This window comes from Montipora capricornis, chromosome 4 (assembly GCF_036669925.1).
Source record: "Montipora capricornis isolate CH-2021 chromosome 4, ASM3666992v2, whole genome shotgun sequence".
Lineage (NCBI taxonomy): Eukaryota > Metazoa > Cnidaria > Anthozoa > Scleractinia > Acroporidae > Montipora > Montipora capricornis.
Genome location: NC_090886.1, coordinates 45473214 through 45490492, shown reverse-complemented (window position 1 = coordinate 45490492; position 17279 = coordinate 45473214). Strand labels below are relative to the sequence as shown.

Below are 17279 nucleotides of genomic sequence, written 5' to 3'. Positions count from 1 at the left end.
CACTGTCTGTATCTCATTTGGAAATCAGCAACACTGAGCCGATCTAATCATTTTGAGGACACACCACAGTCCGGAAATAACAGGCTATTCCAGAATGTGATGTGAGCTAGAGCTGAGAGAGCCGAGATATTCGTACCTCCTGAGATGATCCAGCAGATATGCGCTCGTAAGCCGGTTGGGTGTTGGTAACGTTTCAAACACCTCCATCATCGCCTTCTTCTTTTCTTCCGGTTCCTTGATACCTGCAGCAGAACATTTGCCCTGTCTCATTGACCTTATTCTTAATGCGGCTGAAGATGTGCAAACGGGCCCAGCCAGCGTTGTTTTAAAACACGAACAGACCATTTTACAATTGCACGCTTATTTACCTCGCCTTTGAATGAACTAAGTCTGGAATTGACCTTGCTCTGTTAGAAACCCAACTGTTTTTCTTATGTTAATGTTGTTTTCATTCCAATTAGTAGGAATTTACATAAGAAAAACAGAGAGATTTCTACATCTACATGAAATTCAAAGCATGGTCAACTCCAGCCTCACTTTCATTCAGAGGCCAGGTAACTAAGCACACAACTGCAAAATGGGCTATTCTCTTCAGTTTTGTAAATGCTAACGAGACGTGCGAGACCAACTCACTAACTGGCAAAAAGAATGAACAAAGTTGCCGCCTCTTCCAAAAAAGGTCAATTCATTTCACTGGCCTGCACCAAGATTTTTGAGGCACTGTAAGTTCGGTTATCACATTCAATACGGTCCAGGGTATAAATGCTAAAGTTTAGCTAATTATCTATCACACTAACCTTGTCACATTGTCGGGTAACCTATTCAAGCCGGCAGTTGCATACTTGAATTGCGATGATAGCTCAACTAGTAAAGTGGTACTATGATAAAAAAATCACTACCTTTTTTTTTCCTTCAGATTTTTAAAGTTTGTTACCTTAACACTTGACTGGCAAAATTTTGAGGTTTGATTTTAATCTAAAAGGCTGTTTACTGCGATCGTAAGTTTTGGATTTCACGGTCTGCCATTACTCACGTTCAAAACTGGCCGATTGGACTTCAGAGGGTTGGATCTAGGGGAAGTGACGCCATTTACTCACAATCTGAAAATTTCAGCGTGTAAATGCAGCTTATTGTATATGCAAAAAAGGGGTTAAAAAGTCTGAAATCCTGAAACTGTGACTCCAGTGCTGCATATTAATTCAGCCGTGTACATCCGCATTGCGTTCTTAAACTAGTGAGTCTTTGACATCACTTTCTCCTCTATACAGTTCTCTCAAGATTTTACAGTTAGTAATGGCGGACCGTTAAAATTTGAACATTATAGTTAAAATAAACAGGTTGTATTGTGACATCAAGGTTTGAAACTTACGTCACTTATTGTTTAGTTAACATAGTTTTTAAAATCCAAAAGAAAAGGAGATGTTTTTGGTCATAGCAGCGCTCTCCTAATGCTAGCGATATGTGGAGTAAGGAAACCGGAAATCACACTTACAACTCGCTTCCACAAACTTGGGATAACATTCATCCGTAAATAGAGGCTCTGGCAGATCCCTGAGGTATGCTTTCAAAAGACTTGCTACTGCGTATATATCTGCCTCGGCAACTTGAACCAAGGCACTTTGACTGTCTGAGGGATTTGAAAAGAACAGGTATTTCAGTTGAAATGACTTCCCAGTGAAATATAAGGGGAAGGGGGCATGCTAAATTCGGGAACACCGGAGTGAGAAACCCTGGGGAACGCGGTTGATCTTCCCACCCAAGGTTAAAGGTTTCCGTGACGAAGTTTATAAGATCATCGCAGTTAGATACGAAACTTAAATAAGCTTGAAAAAAACCCAGGACTGAACGGGATTCGAACACGAGACAGAAACGAACTTACTGTTATCAAAGGCGTCTTTAAGCCTCCTGACTTCGGAAGTTGCCCCGGACAATCGATAAATCCCAACCTCATCCATTCCTAAAATAAAGACACTTTGCGTTACAACAACTTCCAACGAGCCTGTGGCTAGGCCACCGAATCGGTCATTTCCCGGTTCATTTCAGTTTCTTTCTGACCCTATGATTCCCACGATTGAAACGTTCATTCTCCTAACCAGTACGACGGATTTCTTTAATCGGGTGGTCATGAGAATTTGGTTTTATATCAAGATCACACCTCTTCAGTTGATAATATTCTTCATTCTCAATACCTGCCTGACTGACATTTCCTTGAAATTGTAAGGAGAATTTACATGCTGTTCACTCCTGGGAGTCCAAGGGTTAAAACCAAGTCCAAGTATCAAATAAGTTATCATCCTTGCATGAAGTAAAACGCATCACCATAAAACAAAAACACTGCACGTGGAATAGCTGTGGCAAGCGTAACTTTTCCCTCGCTTCGCTTTCCCCGATTACGCCTGCCCGGCCAAGCAGCCTACGCGCTGTGAAAGACACTGATATGAAATGTTGCTCAAAGGTCTTTGAATATTAATAAGCAAAACGAGGGCACAACTTACCTCTTTTCTCGACTTCTTGAACGCATCCGATAACAACCAAAGGAATATCGCTATTTTCCCGCCTGCAAGAAAAAAGATGCAAATTGTCAGAAGATCTTTACTCAAATGTGGGAGAAAATGGGTCAGGAGAACGCCAGCTTTGTTGCAGTTGACACCAAAAGAAATACTTGATCCTCTACCTTGACACTTTAGCAATATCAACCCCAAAAACGCCCTTTTCTGTCAAAGACTTCTTCCTCTGAATTCCTTGAGTTGTCTTGGAGTACTGCAATGACAGCGTGACAGCACCCTGTGACAGAAACGATCAACGTCAGCCTTTACGTAACGCAATCTCAAAATGACAACTTTTGAACAACGGATATAGACCTCATTCATAATGGCGGCCTTGTATCAAATATTCTTTTGTTTTAATGATAATAGGCCTTTCTAGCCTCGCTACGACGACCAAATTTCAAAAGAATATTTGTTTCAAAATGAGGGCAGTAGGTCTAATTGACATAACAACAAAAGAATGTTAAGGTGGTCGAATTTCTTTTAAAGTGGTCTATTCGAGCGAGTATCTGCAACTGGGCTCTTGCATCCGAGAATGAGTACTGAGAATTTAATGAAGAAACGAAAGAAAATGAAAGAAGAAAGACTGAGATGCAATAAATTCGAAATCGAAATATTACTTCGACAGAAGGCTTTTCCCGTTTACAAAAAGAATACGGAAAATCATAAAATTGTAAATATTACTCAAACAAGGGTTGCAAATTCTTGCGATTAATTTTAGTCAGACCGCTTATACTTGCCACTGAATCAGGCATAGAACATTGACTTCTAAAATCTGGGTTCATTTCATAGTTTTTCCCGTCCATTTCGGGGGGGTGGGGGGGGGGGGGAGGGGAGGGAGAGGAGGAGGACAAGGAGGGGGGGGGGGGGGCTACTAAGGCACTAAATGACAAATGTTTAAATAAATAAAAGAAAAGAAGCACACCTGCTTATCCAAAGAGATTGTAATCGTCCTTTTCTTAAGATCCGTCAAGTTTTCCTTCAGGAGCTAAAACAAGAGGCAATAATGATCATAAACAAAGGATGAAAATGTAAGACAGTTACTGAGGAAATAAGCGCAAAAGTAACATTTCAGTTCGGAAAGCGATGTACCATGTACAGGCAGAAAAGGAAGTAATCAACATTGTGGTGTTTGAATTGATAAAAAGTGAATGACGAAAAATACCTACGAATCAGTCACATCCGCAAAACAAGCATGCAAGTACCTTTGTAACTCACTCACCTCTATTTTTCCTTGCGCAAGATGCTCATCCCAGTTTAGTCTGCTTTTGCAGTAAACATGAAGTTTCAGTTCTCTCGTGCCCTCGACCTCAACGTCAAAGCCCTAAGGACGAAAAACAAGCGGTTCGTAATTCTTAGGGGTTCAATTTGAGATAAAGGGTAGACGTAACGGAAGAATCGTAAAAATTCAAACCTACACGGGCATAAGAGGTGCGATGCTCAGTGTTAGGCATTTTGCATGTGCCGAATCTAATGCAAATGAGCAAAAACAATACATTTTTCTCATTTGCATTGGATTCGGCACACGTAAAATGCGACGTTTAAAACGGGCCTTAAATAGACTGCGCTGGGATATTAAATATTTACATTGCGCAAAAATAACTTGACTTTTTATAACTGAATGTTTGTGGAGACAATTTACACCTCTAAATGGAGTTAAAGACCTTTTTTGGAATGCATTACACATTACAGCAAGTGGGACTCTTTTGAACAAAGATAAAAATATCTTGCTTTAATTCTGATGTACGAGATTATTGTTGGCTACTGTAACACCGAAAGTCACCTATATATCGTACTCGTATCAGATCTAACCAAATTCTGTTCGCACTACTATGATTGTAAATACTGTTTCTGCCATTAGTATATCAGTAAATATTTTGAGCAAGAGCCGATACAACGTAGACTTGATTTTAGTGGTGTACTATATTTCGGCTGGCCAAAGCAGCCTTCTTCAGGTACAATGAGAGTTTACATTGGATTGCTTCTACGTACATATATATAGTAAATGGATGTTGACGTTATACTGGAAAAAAAGCAAAAGCAATCCAACGTAAACTCTCATTGTACCTGACGAAGGCTGGTTTGGCCAGCCGAAATATAGTACACCACTAAAATCAAATCTACGTTGTATCGGCTCTTGCTTAAAATGTTTAGTTTCTCAACTTGTAATTACGCCGATCAGATCAAGCCACTGATCCAACGTACAACGACAGGAAGATTGTCCATGGTTGCTTGCTTCAAAACTCTGGTATATCAGTAACTGGAACTCCGTCCCTTCGTAAATTATGACTTCACCCAGTTTTCTTTCCTTGACTAGGAGAAATCATTATTCCTCAAGCATCTACGCTCACAAGTTGTGTAAATTCCCCGTAGTTGGTATCTCTTGCATGTACCCATTTTTGTATTGTGTGGAGGGTAGTCCTAGTATGGGAACTTCAGTTTCCCCCTGCCATCCACTTCGGTTAGCAAACTGTGGCTGGCGGGATTTCGAGCGTCGAAACCCAAAAGCGCCAGCCTTCTCCCGCGCTCCGAAACAACACGACCGACAGCTACGCAGTTTAAGCAAACTGGTATAACATGAGCACAGCTTAAAACCTAACCTGGTCCCAGACAGGATCACCAGTTGCTTTGCATGTCTTCGTCTTTGCCTTGCGGGCAAACTGACCAAAGTGATCTACTTCACCCACACAGCTAAGGTCTAGAATTACAAAGAAAGCCTTGATCTTACAATGGAATGGAGTTCAAATGAGGGCCGCCTATCTTTGAAAATCTCTCAAAATGACAGCAACAGCATGACATCAACAATATGGCGATCAAAAGTGTCTAATAAACTCTGTACGGTTGAAGCCAGAAAGGCAATCCCCTCCCATTTCCTTGGGCGTTTCTTTGTACCCTAACCTTGGTAACTAACAGAAGTCAATGCTGATATTGTACCAAAGTTTCACGGAGGAAGTTTAATTACTGCCATGTTTAGCTGCTTTCCTAAAGACTGATTCAATTTCAAACGTAATGGTTTGCTTTAAGTGCCTATCATCTCAACAAACCTTTCCACTTAATTTATTGTCCGAAATCGTCCCAAATAAAGCGTGTTCAACTGTTGTTTTCACAACCTTTTCGTTGAAAACCCACCTTTTTATTCGCTTTAATTGAGTGACGAAAAAAGTGGTCAAAGTTTGATCCATGACCGAGCAATGAAGGGGAATGGGTTCGATACAGGAGTGACTTTACAAGTTACTCAGTTTGCATCGCTGTTTTCACAGAACTACAGCAATGAAAGAAATGTATAGTTGAAGTGCGAATTATTGATGAAAGATAGAAGTGATACATTTTTTTCATTGAACGAGTCCTTCCGCGGGAACACATGAACCCAACAAATTTAACTGCTCCCGACTGTGAGGCTTCATTGCTCGGTTGGTTGAGCACTGCACCGGCGCAGTGGTCACTGGTTCGAATCCCTTTGAAGTCTCCTGGATTTTTCATGTGCTTGCAAAGTGACAATAGACCATTTTCGAATTCTCACGGCTGGACTGGATCTAGCATGAAATGGAGGCTAATGCGGGCAAATCTTTTCACATGCAAATTAATTTGCCCGCATTAGCCTCCATTTCATGCTAGATCCAGTCCAACCGTTAGAATATGAAACTGGCCTATTGCTTAAATTATTCAGTTACGTGCTAGGATCACTTCTACTCTTTCAACTACCACAACGCCGCAAGCAGTCTGTGAGATCAACCCGGTGTTAAACAATTTGTGTTTCTTGCGAGGTCGTTTATTACTACTAGTTCTTCCATGTTTTAAGAGCCTCTAAAAAGTGACTTTGAAGGAGAGCGTTTAATGAACCAAAGTATTAGTGCTACACAATTGCAGGGAATTGTTGCGCGCAAAGCGGTTTTTGTTAGGTGACAGACACTTAAATCAGGGTTTTTGTTTGAGACCGGAGCCCGGACGTTTCATTCAGTTGTTTACCATTTCACGTCCGGTACTTTGACACTATAAATTTTAAGATTGGTTGGCTTTTTTTTTTTCCCCTTTTTGGACCTTAAGTGTCTCAGGAAGTATTGGGCTGAAAACATGACAATCGTGCAAACAAATGATTCAAACTAACAAGAAGGCACGTCGCCTTATTTTGCTTACTAAACGGAATAATCGAGTTTTATTCACGCGATAAGTTTACTTTCCTTTTTTTTCCCTCCAATCTCAAGAATGTAAACAGCATTTCTGAGTACCAATGCACTTGCATGCAGTCGGCCTTACAACGGAAAATAACCATGTCCGGTCATTTGAAAAGCTATCGAAAACCTTGCTTAAATATGCGTGGACCAAGGGGTAACCTCTTCAGAACAACAATTTCGTCATTTGACATCGGTCAGATTACCTTGTCTCTGATATAACGTTGCCAATTGGAGGACAGCTGCTAGTGGAACATTTGAGTTGTTTATATACAGGGTGGGGTGCCAGTCGATATAAGGATTATCAGGATTATGAGATCTAAATCGAGTCTCGAGATATTTCCAACCGGTTAAAACTCTTCGAATTTCTCCTGCATTTAAAGATACTGTCGTACGACACATCTCTAAAAATTGAACAAGAATTGCGGAGCATATGGTACTAAAGCAAAGCACTTTGCGTTTACGGTTTCTTTCCTTTGCTTGCTTTCATTTACGTGTACGGTCAAACTTCAGTACTATCAAGACTGATCCACCGCATCTATATATACTGCTTAATCCAAAAACTTTCAGTCATTTAACAAACTTGGCACCAACGTTAAAGGCAAAAGTTACCATTTTTGTGAAATCCTCTTCCAGATAGAATATGGACGTACAGAACACCATTGAGCAGTCCTTTATCTACATCGAGAAATAGTTGAAAATCACAAAAATGACCGGATTGCAAGACCAGTTACAAAACAACGATACAGGAAAAGAAGACCAGACATTGGGATATAAATTTTTCAAATCTGAAAAGTTATAACGAATCTCATTCAGTTCTTAAAAAGTTAAGAAATAGAATGGTTCCAGCTGAATAATTCTTTCTATCCAGCATGCTTTCTAGTTTCACCATTTCATTCCCAATATCGAAAACGTTCATTCTCCTAACTAGTAACATATATTTCTTTGCTGGGTAGTCACGAGAATTTGGTGTTATATCAAGATCACACATCTTAGGCTGATAATTATCTTCATTCTCAATACCTGTCTGACTGGCATTTCATTGAAACTGTGAGGTGAATTTACATGCTGTTTACTCCCGGGAGTCTGTCGTGTCAAAGGGATCATACAGAATTCAAATTACGCAACCTCGTTCCTTGGGCTTTTACAATAAGAAACTGAATGAGGACTTGTACCTTCTTTCATAGAAACTCGGCCAAGTGTCTTGCATGTTCTCAACTAAAAAGAAAATAAATAAAGGCCAGTTAAACGAGAGTACGACAACATCTTCGACTTGCAATTAACACAAAAAAAAAGTGTATCGTGCAAATAAATTAAGGTGCGACAAAAAATGAGGTTCAGTTATCAATAAGTGGCCTCGAAAGGGTCAGAGACAACCCCGGTACAAACTATTCGCAAAGAGCAGGGTATGGAGTTGCCGGTGTTGCAGTCGGTCCTCTGTAGTATATCATAGTTGGAAGGGTAAATGCTCGGAGATATTGGTTACACCAAGCTACCCTAAAATCCGAGGGTAAAGAAAGATTTCACAGTGACAATGAATGAAAGAGCTAATGTCAGGGTAATTTCACTGATCTTTCCGTGCAAGCTAACGTGAGATCATGACTTGGAACTTTAGTTTTACACGGTTACCATTCATGACTATATGAGGAAAAGATATCAAAAGAATTTTAGTAAGGTGACTTGTCCACATGGTCTTCGTGGCTATTTACTGAAAATGCGTGTCCATATTTGAAACACATTTGCCAATAGTTTTTCCAGTAAATGCCTTGAGTGACCTAATAGCCTTATTTTTGGCCTAGCTTGATGAAAAAGCTAAAAGGGCCTTTTACGTTCCACAGGGTTATAAACATTGAAGGACTTCGGTTTATGTTCCTTATCCGAGAACACCAGACAGTCTAACCATTTGCAGATGTCCTTACAAAGGCAGCAAAACAGACCGGAGCCAACCGGTCGGCGGCCGCAGGGGAGTTTTGCAATTTTGTCTCCTTCTAACAGTCATACTCCATGCAATAGATGTTACACCGATCGCCTTGTCACGCACAACAGTTCTACACGGGGAAAGACTTTCTGATGCCACGTCAAAGCTGCGTTTAAGTACCAGTATAAACAGAGGAAAAAGCTAGTTCTGACAGCTTTACGCTTGTTTTCATATGTCGAGTTTTTTTTCAGCTGGTTTTATAACAAGATGGCAAATGATGCTAATTTTACAGTCCACAAATGTCAATCTAGAAACACTTAGAGCCGAACAAATAAACCTACGGCTAATGAAGTCTCGAAACGACTACATGTCATATCTCTTGACTTTATTTGTATTGCTCCAGAGAAAGAACTCACAATCCTGCTTCCACACGCTCAGTTGCAAGGGCCTTTGACAGCGTCATTGCCAGTGATTACGGCACAATTCCCTCCATCTTAAATATGTCTGTCTTAATTTCAAAGGACTCTTTTTTAACTCTCTTCCGAAACACAGTAAGCCGAAGTTGCGGTATCAAGCTCGCTTCAATGCCGTAAAAGGGTGATTCAAAATTAAGAAACTGTTATTAATGTGATAAGGAGGTGGAAATAAGTATGTGAAAAAGAAGAGGTGTGAAATTGATCTCCTTAAGCGTCTCATCCGAATGATTTTCCTCTTCTATACCTGAAATAAAAAATGCATGACAGCGGTAGCTTGGAAATTAATAGACGCCACGGGGACGCCACATGCTTTTGGCTTAATGAGCGAGGAAAATGAATTTACAATACATGTTTGAATAACTGCTGAGAAACGTTTCTGACAATAAATCGGCGTTGCAATCAAACTGAGAAGAGAAAATGTGTCGAGGGTAACTCACTTGTCGACAAGGAAATACAGGTCCGTATTGAATAGTATGGAGGGTAATGGATGCCTGTAGTTTGGCTGACGTGACAGATAAAGATTTTGTGTGCTGAATAGTGAAATTTTCTCAGCGTGAAACTCGAACGGAAAAGGAAAACAGTTGTTTTGGAGACTGAAAAATATATTCCAAATGAAAAAGTTGTAGGTCACGGTTTGTGAGTTTCGTTGTCAGCAAACAATAAGATTGCGATTGCCACATCTTAAATAAACACACTTGGACTTCCATAAGAGAACATCAACCCTTTTCTGATCGAGAGCTCGCGTGACTTGGTATCAAAACAACAGAACAAAATTAGCACTGCAATGAACAGGATTCCTTACCAACGATTGAGAATCCTTGAAAACATTCGAATCGGAAGCTCTTCGTAACAAACGTAGGTTCGGAGACCACGATCCGCGACGAGAGAGTGGTGATTTCTTTTCCTTAGATTCCACAGGAGTAAGCGAGCCACGTCGAATGACTCTCAGATTTGGAGACAGCGAAAATTTCACTTTTGCCGATGACATGAACGCGACGCCTGTTAGAGCTACAATTGGGTAGACAAGGATCTTAGAGATATTAGGCTCCAAGCTTCAACAGTTAGAAACAGGGCACCTAAACAAACAGAAGGTCCTACGAATTGTCAATTAGTCTAGCTGCCACTTTAATCGCTTCTGGATGTCGCAAGAAACCACCGGTAAACAAAAGGTCTTAGCCAATCGAACACGTTGTTTACACGAAAGCTGAATGGAGGCCGCTTCCCACATGGTCGTTGCGAAGATGAAACTGCGTCGCTTCTGGCGTGCAGTTACGTTAAAAAGAGTTAAAAACTCACCTTTTTGCAGGCTTCCAGCAAGTGATGCAACTCGATCACGCTAAGAGGGGAACAGTCCACTGGTGGATTATCTAAGGGTTTAAGGACGAAAGCACGAGACAATTAGCGAAACCGACGTGATAATAAAGAGACTTAAAATCTAAGTGACAACCTAGGCCACATAAAGTTCTAGCAGAAAACAATAAGGCTTCGTTGGATAGTTCATGGATGCTGTCAAGAAATAGTCAAAATCCCTTGTCTAACTTGGACACACTGCCAACTTTGGTTTAACTCATATACATGTATGTACTAAATTGCGCAATGAAAATCAAATCAACGCCGCCTTCGAGACTTTCAACCAATAAGTGACATTACCCGGGGTGTCGCATTATTTTACCTTCGTTTTGCTCCAAAAGGGGAAGAATTGCTTCTTTCCACTCTGCTTTCTCAACATCGCTCTTGCAAAGTAGTGTGTATGTCTACAAAGACAAACAGAAACTGTTACTACAAACATCGCTTTGTGCCACTTAATAAGACATAATAAAAATTCTTTTAAAAAGCAACACCGAAACTGTTGCTTATACCTTACGCTTTCATATGATAACGCGTCTAAATGAACGACAGCCTGTCAAAATTTTCAAATCACTTAATGACAGGCATGTTTTCAGCATCCCATCCAAACATTTAAAAAGCGTTGACGACCAGTATGTGAGTCTAAGCATTTAAAAAAACCTTGAACGACTGCTGCCCTTTTAACTGTCAGAATTAACTATCTTATACACTGACTTGACCTTAGACAGCATCACAAACCAGAATTTTCGGATCGATCCCAACAAAACGACTTTCGCGATAAAATCCCGTTGAAAAAACAGTCAGAATCGCAGTGGAAAAACTTGCACGCGTTTACAACAAAAGATTGGCTACATTATTTTTCGCGTGCGTGTCTATAGGAGAACATTACTTTAGTCGAATTGCTACTTATTCACCTTGAATACAGAAATCAGAATTAAAGGATAATCTATGATCAAGAAATAAAACGTTTCTGGTCGCAAAGGAAAAGAAAGGGAAAGATCGTATAAAAAAAATTATCGTCTCAATTATTTTTAAGAAATGATCGGCAAATTTGCTTTCACAACCTTCGTAAAACTGAAGAGAATTGTATGAAAAATATTAACGGTGTTCGACATAATCGAATCATTCTTAATTCATGCCACGAACTCGTGAGAGACGACAAGGTCATAATAACGACATTTAAGACCAATTTCTTCATACAGTTAGTGGTCATTCTCGGTCTCAAGGGAAACGATAATGAAAAGTTTGTGATTGGCCAAAAAGGTCTGGTTTCGCGGGAAAAAAACTATTTCTGTGAAAACGATGTGACGCAAACATATCAAGTCTCCTGGTCATGGACTCCTGTAACATCCTTGAGCAATATCTTATACGACGCAGCTTGAACAGAGACGGCGTGGAATTGTTCCAAGGGCGATGGCTTTGAATGCCTAAACCCGAGAGGTTTAAGAGCCATGAACGGACACCGGGAAGTTAACAGCTCGCATGCCAGGACAGAAGTCTCCCAACGACTGCCAATCTTGTTACATCGACTAACTAAGGAGTGTATTATACCAGAAACCCAGGATCTTACCTTCCCTTGCTTGTGGTACAAGGTAAGAGGAAGACTTGGGACAGCTAACAGCAGAGCAGCTTCCTAAAATAACCAAACAACGATAACAAATTAGTCAACCAAACCAGCATTAACTGAGGAAGTGTGTTGAAGAAACCAGCTTTTGGTTTTCTACAACTAAATGTTTGGCTTTTTAATCTTTAAAGTTCTATTAGGAAGCTCTCAACAACGTAAGTGGTTCTCAGAAAGGTCCCGAAGAGCACAGCCCCTTTAGAAGACTGATGTCATAAGATGGGGGTTGATTTGACGGGGGAGTGTGGCCCAGTGGTTAGGGCGCTTGCCTTGAGATCCGGGGATCCCGCGGCCAAGACGCGTTCTGACCACGGGTTGAATTTGTTCTTGGTAGTCCCTGGTTCAACTTCTCAGCTCTACTTGTAAATAGTCAACTAGCTTGCCTCCGGCCAGTTGGGATTCTTAACAGTTGTTGTTGTTGAATGTTCTCTTCTGTCGTGATTATCTCTCATTGGCTCTGAAAAGCCCCTATGGGGAGTGGTCAATTAAGTATGTATTGTATTGTATTAGGGAGTTTAAGCTTGCGACGTTTTTGAGCCGCGGACGGCAATCGGGAGTGAGCTGTTTTCCATTTTAACTTGTCTTGTCAGCATCTCCTTTATATTGCTAAGTATCTTTCCTCCATTAGAGATGATTAGTTTAAAAATCTGGGAGACAATACTGTCCTGCCATGCGAAATGTTCATTTCCGTTTGCTGTCCGCGGCTCAAAACGTCACGTGCTTAAACTCCCTATTGAGTGAGGTTGAGATCGACCGGAACTCTGCCCACATACGATTGCAGTGGTTGACGGCGCGGTTAATAACCACTATGCCATGCGGACTCCTTGTTTTGCGTTCCAGCATTCTTTCTCACTCTGATGATGAGCCAAATATAATGTACTTAGACGAAAAAGTTGTTAGCATTGAAAAGTTTACCAGCGCAGCCTGACGCTTTTTCATCTTTTCCACAACTTTTGATGCTGACTGTGCTCGACGACGCTGGAAAAAAAAAAATGGCACAAAAGTACCTCGGTGAGAAGACAAGTTATGAAAATTGGTCGTACTGCATCCCACTCAAAAAACAGCTGCACATGTCAAGGGAAAAGTAATCTTCAAAAAGGGATCCAGGCTCAATTTCTAAATTCTTCAGAATACTTTTCAATGACAAATGATTTGAAATTTCATGTAAGAAAAGAAACATGACAAGTATACCTTAGACGAAGGAGAGGAATCTGGACTTTGCAGCAGATTGGAGGATCCTCCTTCTCGTCTGATCTCTGCTTTTGTGCTGGCTATTCTGCTTTTGAGTAAATCAAATTCCGTCTTGCTTGTAACGGGAATAACTTGTGGTGCTACAACGAAAAGTTAGCCAGCCAGTAATCAGGTCTCGATAGCCGAATTTGAGGTTATCAAATATGTAAACCACCATGTTGGATTCCATATTTCATTACTTTCAATGCAACCCAACGAGTTTACAAACACAAAACCCAGTGGTTACAAAGCTAGAAGACAGCCAAGGAAGAGATCAATAATATTGATCGAGAGTCATGGAAACCTAACAGTCATAAAATATTTCCCTGACCCAGGCACTCATCAGAAACTGGGACAGGATAGATATCTATTCCTGAGACTCATCTTGCTCGAGTGGCAGACAGGAAGAAAGAAGAAGAAGAAATATGGAAAAAGTAATTACCGTTTTAGCGGCAGAGACTATCAACTAATGCGTGAACTGACAGATATCCAAACCATTCTCTACATACCTTCTGAGATTTCTGAAGGATGAAACTGCAACTCACATAGAGGTACATACCACTTGCAAACATACTGCTCACTTCTGTGGATGAAAACACGGTTGGAAGGCTTGGTATTGATTTTACAAGATGGTGAGACCAGCAATACATCACGTTTAGAATACCAAGCGGCACATTGAAATTTACACCATTCTCAAATTCTGTCTTTTCAAGATCTATGGCAAAAAGCTGTCGGCATCACACGTCTTGAGCCAATTTTAGACGATACAATACCACGCTTTTAATAAAGTAACAATTACTTTTATTGAACTGCTAAGACAATGTCCTCTTAAATAAGCCCTCCCGTTCAGGATTAACAGCCACGACTAATGGGAGCCCTTAAGAGTTGGATGTTTGTGTGAAAAATCCAGGCCAGCAACATCAGTCATTTTAAAAAATTAATGTTTTTTACCTGGCACTTATTTTTCTTTTTGTACACAGAAGGTAGTCATTGAAAAGGAACAGATGCCTGAATTTTCTAACACCATCTGAAAGGAAGAAGCAGCAAATATAAGAAAAATTCACCAAAATAAAAAAAAAAAACAGATTACAAATGCACTAAAAATGTAAATTGCAAAATGAAAATAAATTATTGAAGTACAAATATTTCTGAAACCTGCAAGTTCCACAATAAAGCCATCCTTCACCAGTCTATGGTCTGTCTTCACCCTTTGCAAAGCCTAGAAATACCCACATTACACAAAATCAGAGGGGTTACTATGTATCTTCAAAAAGCATAACAAGGGTTTTAAATTGAAGATAATTTTCCCTGAAGTCTTAAGAAAAAACGTCCATATATGAATTGAGATGTTAATATTTACAATAATATCCTTTTTTGATTTTCCTCTTCTCTATAATAGTGAGCAAAATATTACACAGAAAAAAAGGGTAAGTGATAGACCTGGAATTATGGTTACATTTAACTCTGCAAAGTTCTAGTACCTACCCCGCCATCTCTGTCATCACCGCTGACTTTTGCAAGAAACTCTTCAGTTGAATTCAGAACAGATTTTAACACTTCAGAATCAGCATGATCTTCTGGGGTTTCTCTGATTAAGTCCTAATTTATTTTTAAAGTGTTGAATAAAGAATTATTAATGCAGACTGTCAACCCTTCCAGGTTACAGAGTTTTTACACTGCTTACATCAAAGTCAGGCTCAGGTATGTCTACATCGAAAAGGGATTTTATTGAACAAGTTGACAAGGGTCAAATCACCACCATAAAAAGACTGAATGCCCAGTCCTGTTAACACTTAAGGTGGCTCAAACCAGCTTCAACAATTTGAAAGGAATGTGTTATCAGACAGATTAACTACACAACACTCTTTCACTTAAGGGCAATTTTGTGATACCTTATCATGTGCCTAGTGTTTGCGGCCAATGTAATGTACACTCTGATTGCCTAAGCCCAGCTAAGCGCTAGGGCATTATTCTCCCATAAATCCCTCCTTCAAGTGCAGTAGATGTTTTGGAAGAGCACATCCCATCATTGGAAGACATCTGGACGCTGTTACTGTTGATGGCCAACAGCTTGCTGTTGTCGACTCCTTTTGCTATCTAGGAGACAGCATTTCTGAAGGTGGTGGCTGCAAGGCTGCCACTGTAACTAGGGTCAGGACTGCATGGGGCAAGTTCCAGGAGCTGCAGCCGATACTTGGTTCCAAGAGTTTGTCTTCACACACACGTGGTAGAGTCTACAGCAGCTGTGTCAGGAGGGTCATGCTTTATGCTTGTGAATGCTGACCTCTGAAATGAATGGACCTGGATCGGCTCCAGAGAAATGAGACGGCTATTTTACAAGCTTTTCAGTGATCAACGACCCAAGGAAATGAAACAGCCTTATTCACCATTCTCTTTAGCTGTTTGGCAAGGTAGTCGTCGCAAAAAACGCGAAATATGGTACATGAGCGCACCATTAGGAAAAAGCCAGTCTGAGATTGGAAAGTTTCTCAGTTCAGCAGCAGACAACACAGGCATGCAAAGAATTCGAGAAAAAGTCACCAACCATTCTGTTCAGAAAACAAGCATATCAAGGCTGCTTGATGCCAACTTGCCAGAAGATTTTGTAGCTCAGAGTTAAGCGGAAACAAAAACACCTCGAGTTTCCAGTCATCCTTTTTGTGGCTACAATAATCATTTTTGCTGAAAATAAAAATTTTTGCTTGACAGAGTACACCATTCCATTCAATTTACTTAGTTCACTGTGCAGTTTGACCTTGGTTTGAAACGATGAATGAATAGATAAGCACTCGCACTGCCGGACGTCAAGCAATGACTTCTGCTTGAACTAAGGTTTTTTTTCCCGCTTCAGAACCGTTTTGTTATCCATATAATAAACAACTTAATAACCTTGACCATTCAGTGGTTACAGGAAAAACACAAACCTCAGCCTAAGCTGTATCGACCTCGCAAATATGGCAAGGCCTCGGTTTGAGATTTTCCCATAACGACCTAACTCTCGGTTATTAAGTAGCAAACATGAAACACCAATAATTGCTTAACAAGATGCACATATTAATGTGATGTAATAGATTACCATGACAACAAAAGAACCATATAGAAACGCCCTATATTGTGTGTTTAAGTACTTATATCTCAAAAACGAACTCGGTGACCACCATTTTTTATTGCTAAAAAGTGATTAGCAGGCTAAGACAAACTCGGCAAAGGTCAAAAAAAATATCTCGAGTGGATTCAGAGCCACCTTAACTTCTTCTAATTGTGAAGGTGGCTATGAATCTGCTCCAGATTATTATTTTTAAAACTTTGCAGAAAGTTTTATTGTAGAGTGCTAATCACTCTCCAGCAATGAAAAATGGGGGTCACAGAGTTCGTTTTTGAGATATATGTGTTTAAAGACAAAATATAGGCTGTTTGTGGAGGACTCTATTGTTTCCATGGTAACCTGTTAAGACACATTAATGACTGCATCTTGTTAAGCATCTATTGATATTTCATACGGTATCATAACGTTACCATTACGTGAAAAAGTTTGGCAGATTCAATCCTTCCAAATAGCACAGTTTGTTGAAAGTGTTAAAACTGGTTTGAGCCTCCTAAAAATAAAGTTCATCATCATCATCATCACTATTTAATGGAAAATTCAGAAGTTTAATAAATGAAAGCCAAAACGCACTTTGGCAGTTCGCCCTTGAAGGTGAGATTCCACAGAATCAGAAAGGGCAAAGTAAAGCTCATGAATGGTTATTCTTGACTACTATACTACATGTGTTTAGTGATTCCAAGGTGCTGAGTGTTTGATTTTGAACTTGAGAGTACTGGTTGGTGAATACATGTACATGGATGGGAAAAGGAATTATGAGTCATACCATACAGACAAAATCAACTTACCCCTAAAAGAGCAATGTATCTGCCAATCCTTCCAAATGGCTTACTAAATAGCCCTGCAATAAAACAGATCGACTGCATTTA

General features: G+C 40.1%; 1 protein-coding gene across 1 annotated transcript in view; it reads right to left on the bottom strand.

Moving 5' to 3' along the window:
* Positions 1 to 17279, bottom strand: part of LOC138047100 (active breakpoint cluster region-related protein-like) — a 31733-nt gene that overhangs the window by 3463 nt on the left and 10991 nt on the right. Inside the window, exons 7-26 of the mRNA XM_068893815.1 lie at positions 17199 to 17251; positions 14793 to 14906; positions 14463 to 14526; positions 14259 to 14334; positions 13817 to 13890; positions 13269 to 13408; positions 12993 to 13055; positions 12027 to 12089; positions 10782 to 10863; positions 10406 to 10476; positions 7891 to 7933; positions 7328 to 7393; positions 5147 to 5244; positions 3769 to 3870; positions 3472 to 3534; positions 2675 to 2784; positions 2496 to 2557; positions 1880 to 1957; positions 1493 to 1627; positions 137 to 242 (exon numbers count right to left, since the gene is read on the bottom strand). Of these exons, the coding sequence (XP_068749916.1) occupies positions 137 to 242; positions 1493 to 1627; positions 1880 to 1957; positions 2496 to 2557; positions 2675 to 2784; positions 3472 to 3534; positions 3769 to 3870; positions 5147 to 5244; positions 7328 to 7393; positions 7891 to 7933; positions 10406 to 10476; positions 10782 to 10863; positions 12027 to 12089; positions 12993 to 13055; positions 13269 to 13408; positions 13817 to 13890; positions 14259 to 14334; positions 14463 to 14526; positions 14793 to 14906; positions 17199 to 17251 (1663 nt within the window). The remainder of the gene's footprint in view (positions 1 to 136; positions 243 to 1492; positions 1628 to 1879; positions 1958 to 2495; positions 2558 to 2674; positions 2785 to 3471; positions 3535 to 3768; positions 3871 to 5146; positions 5245 to 7327; positions 7394 to 7890; positions 7934 to 10405; positions 10477 to 10781; positions 10864 to 12026; positions 12090 to 12992; positions 13056 to 13268; positions 13409 to 13816; positions 13891 to 14258; positions 14335 to 14462; positions 14527 to 14792; positions 14907 to 17198; positions 17252 to 17279) is intronic.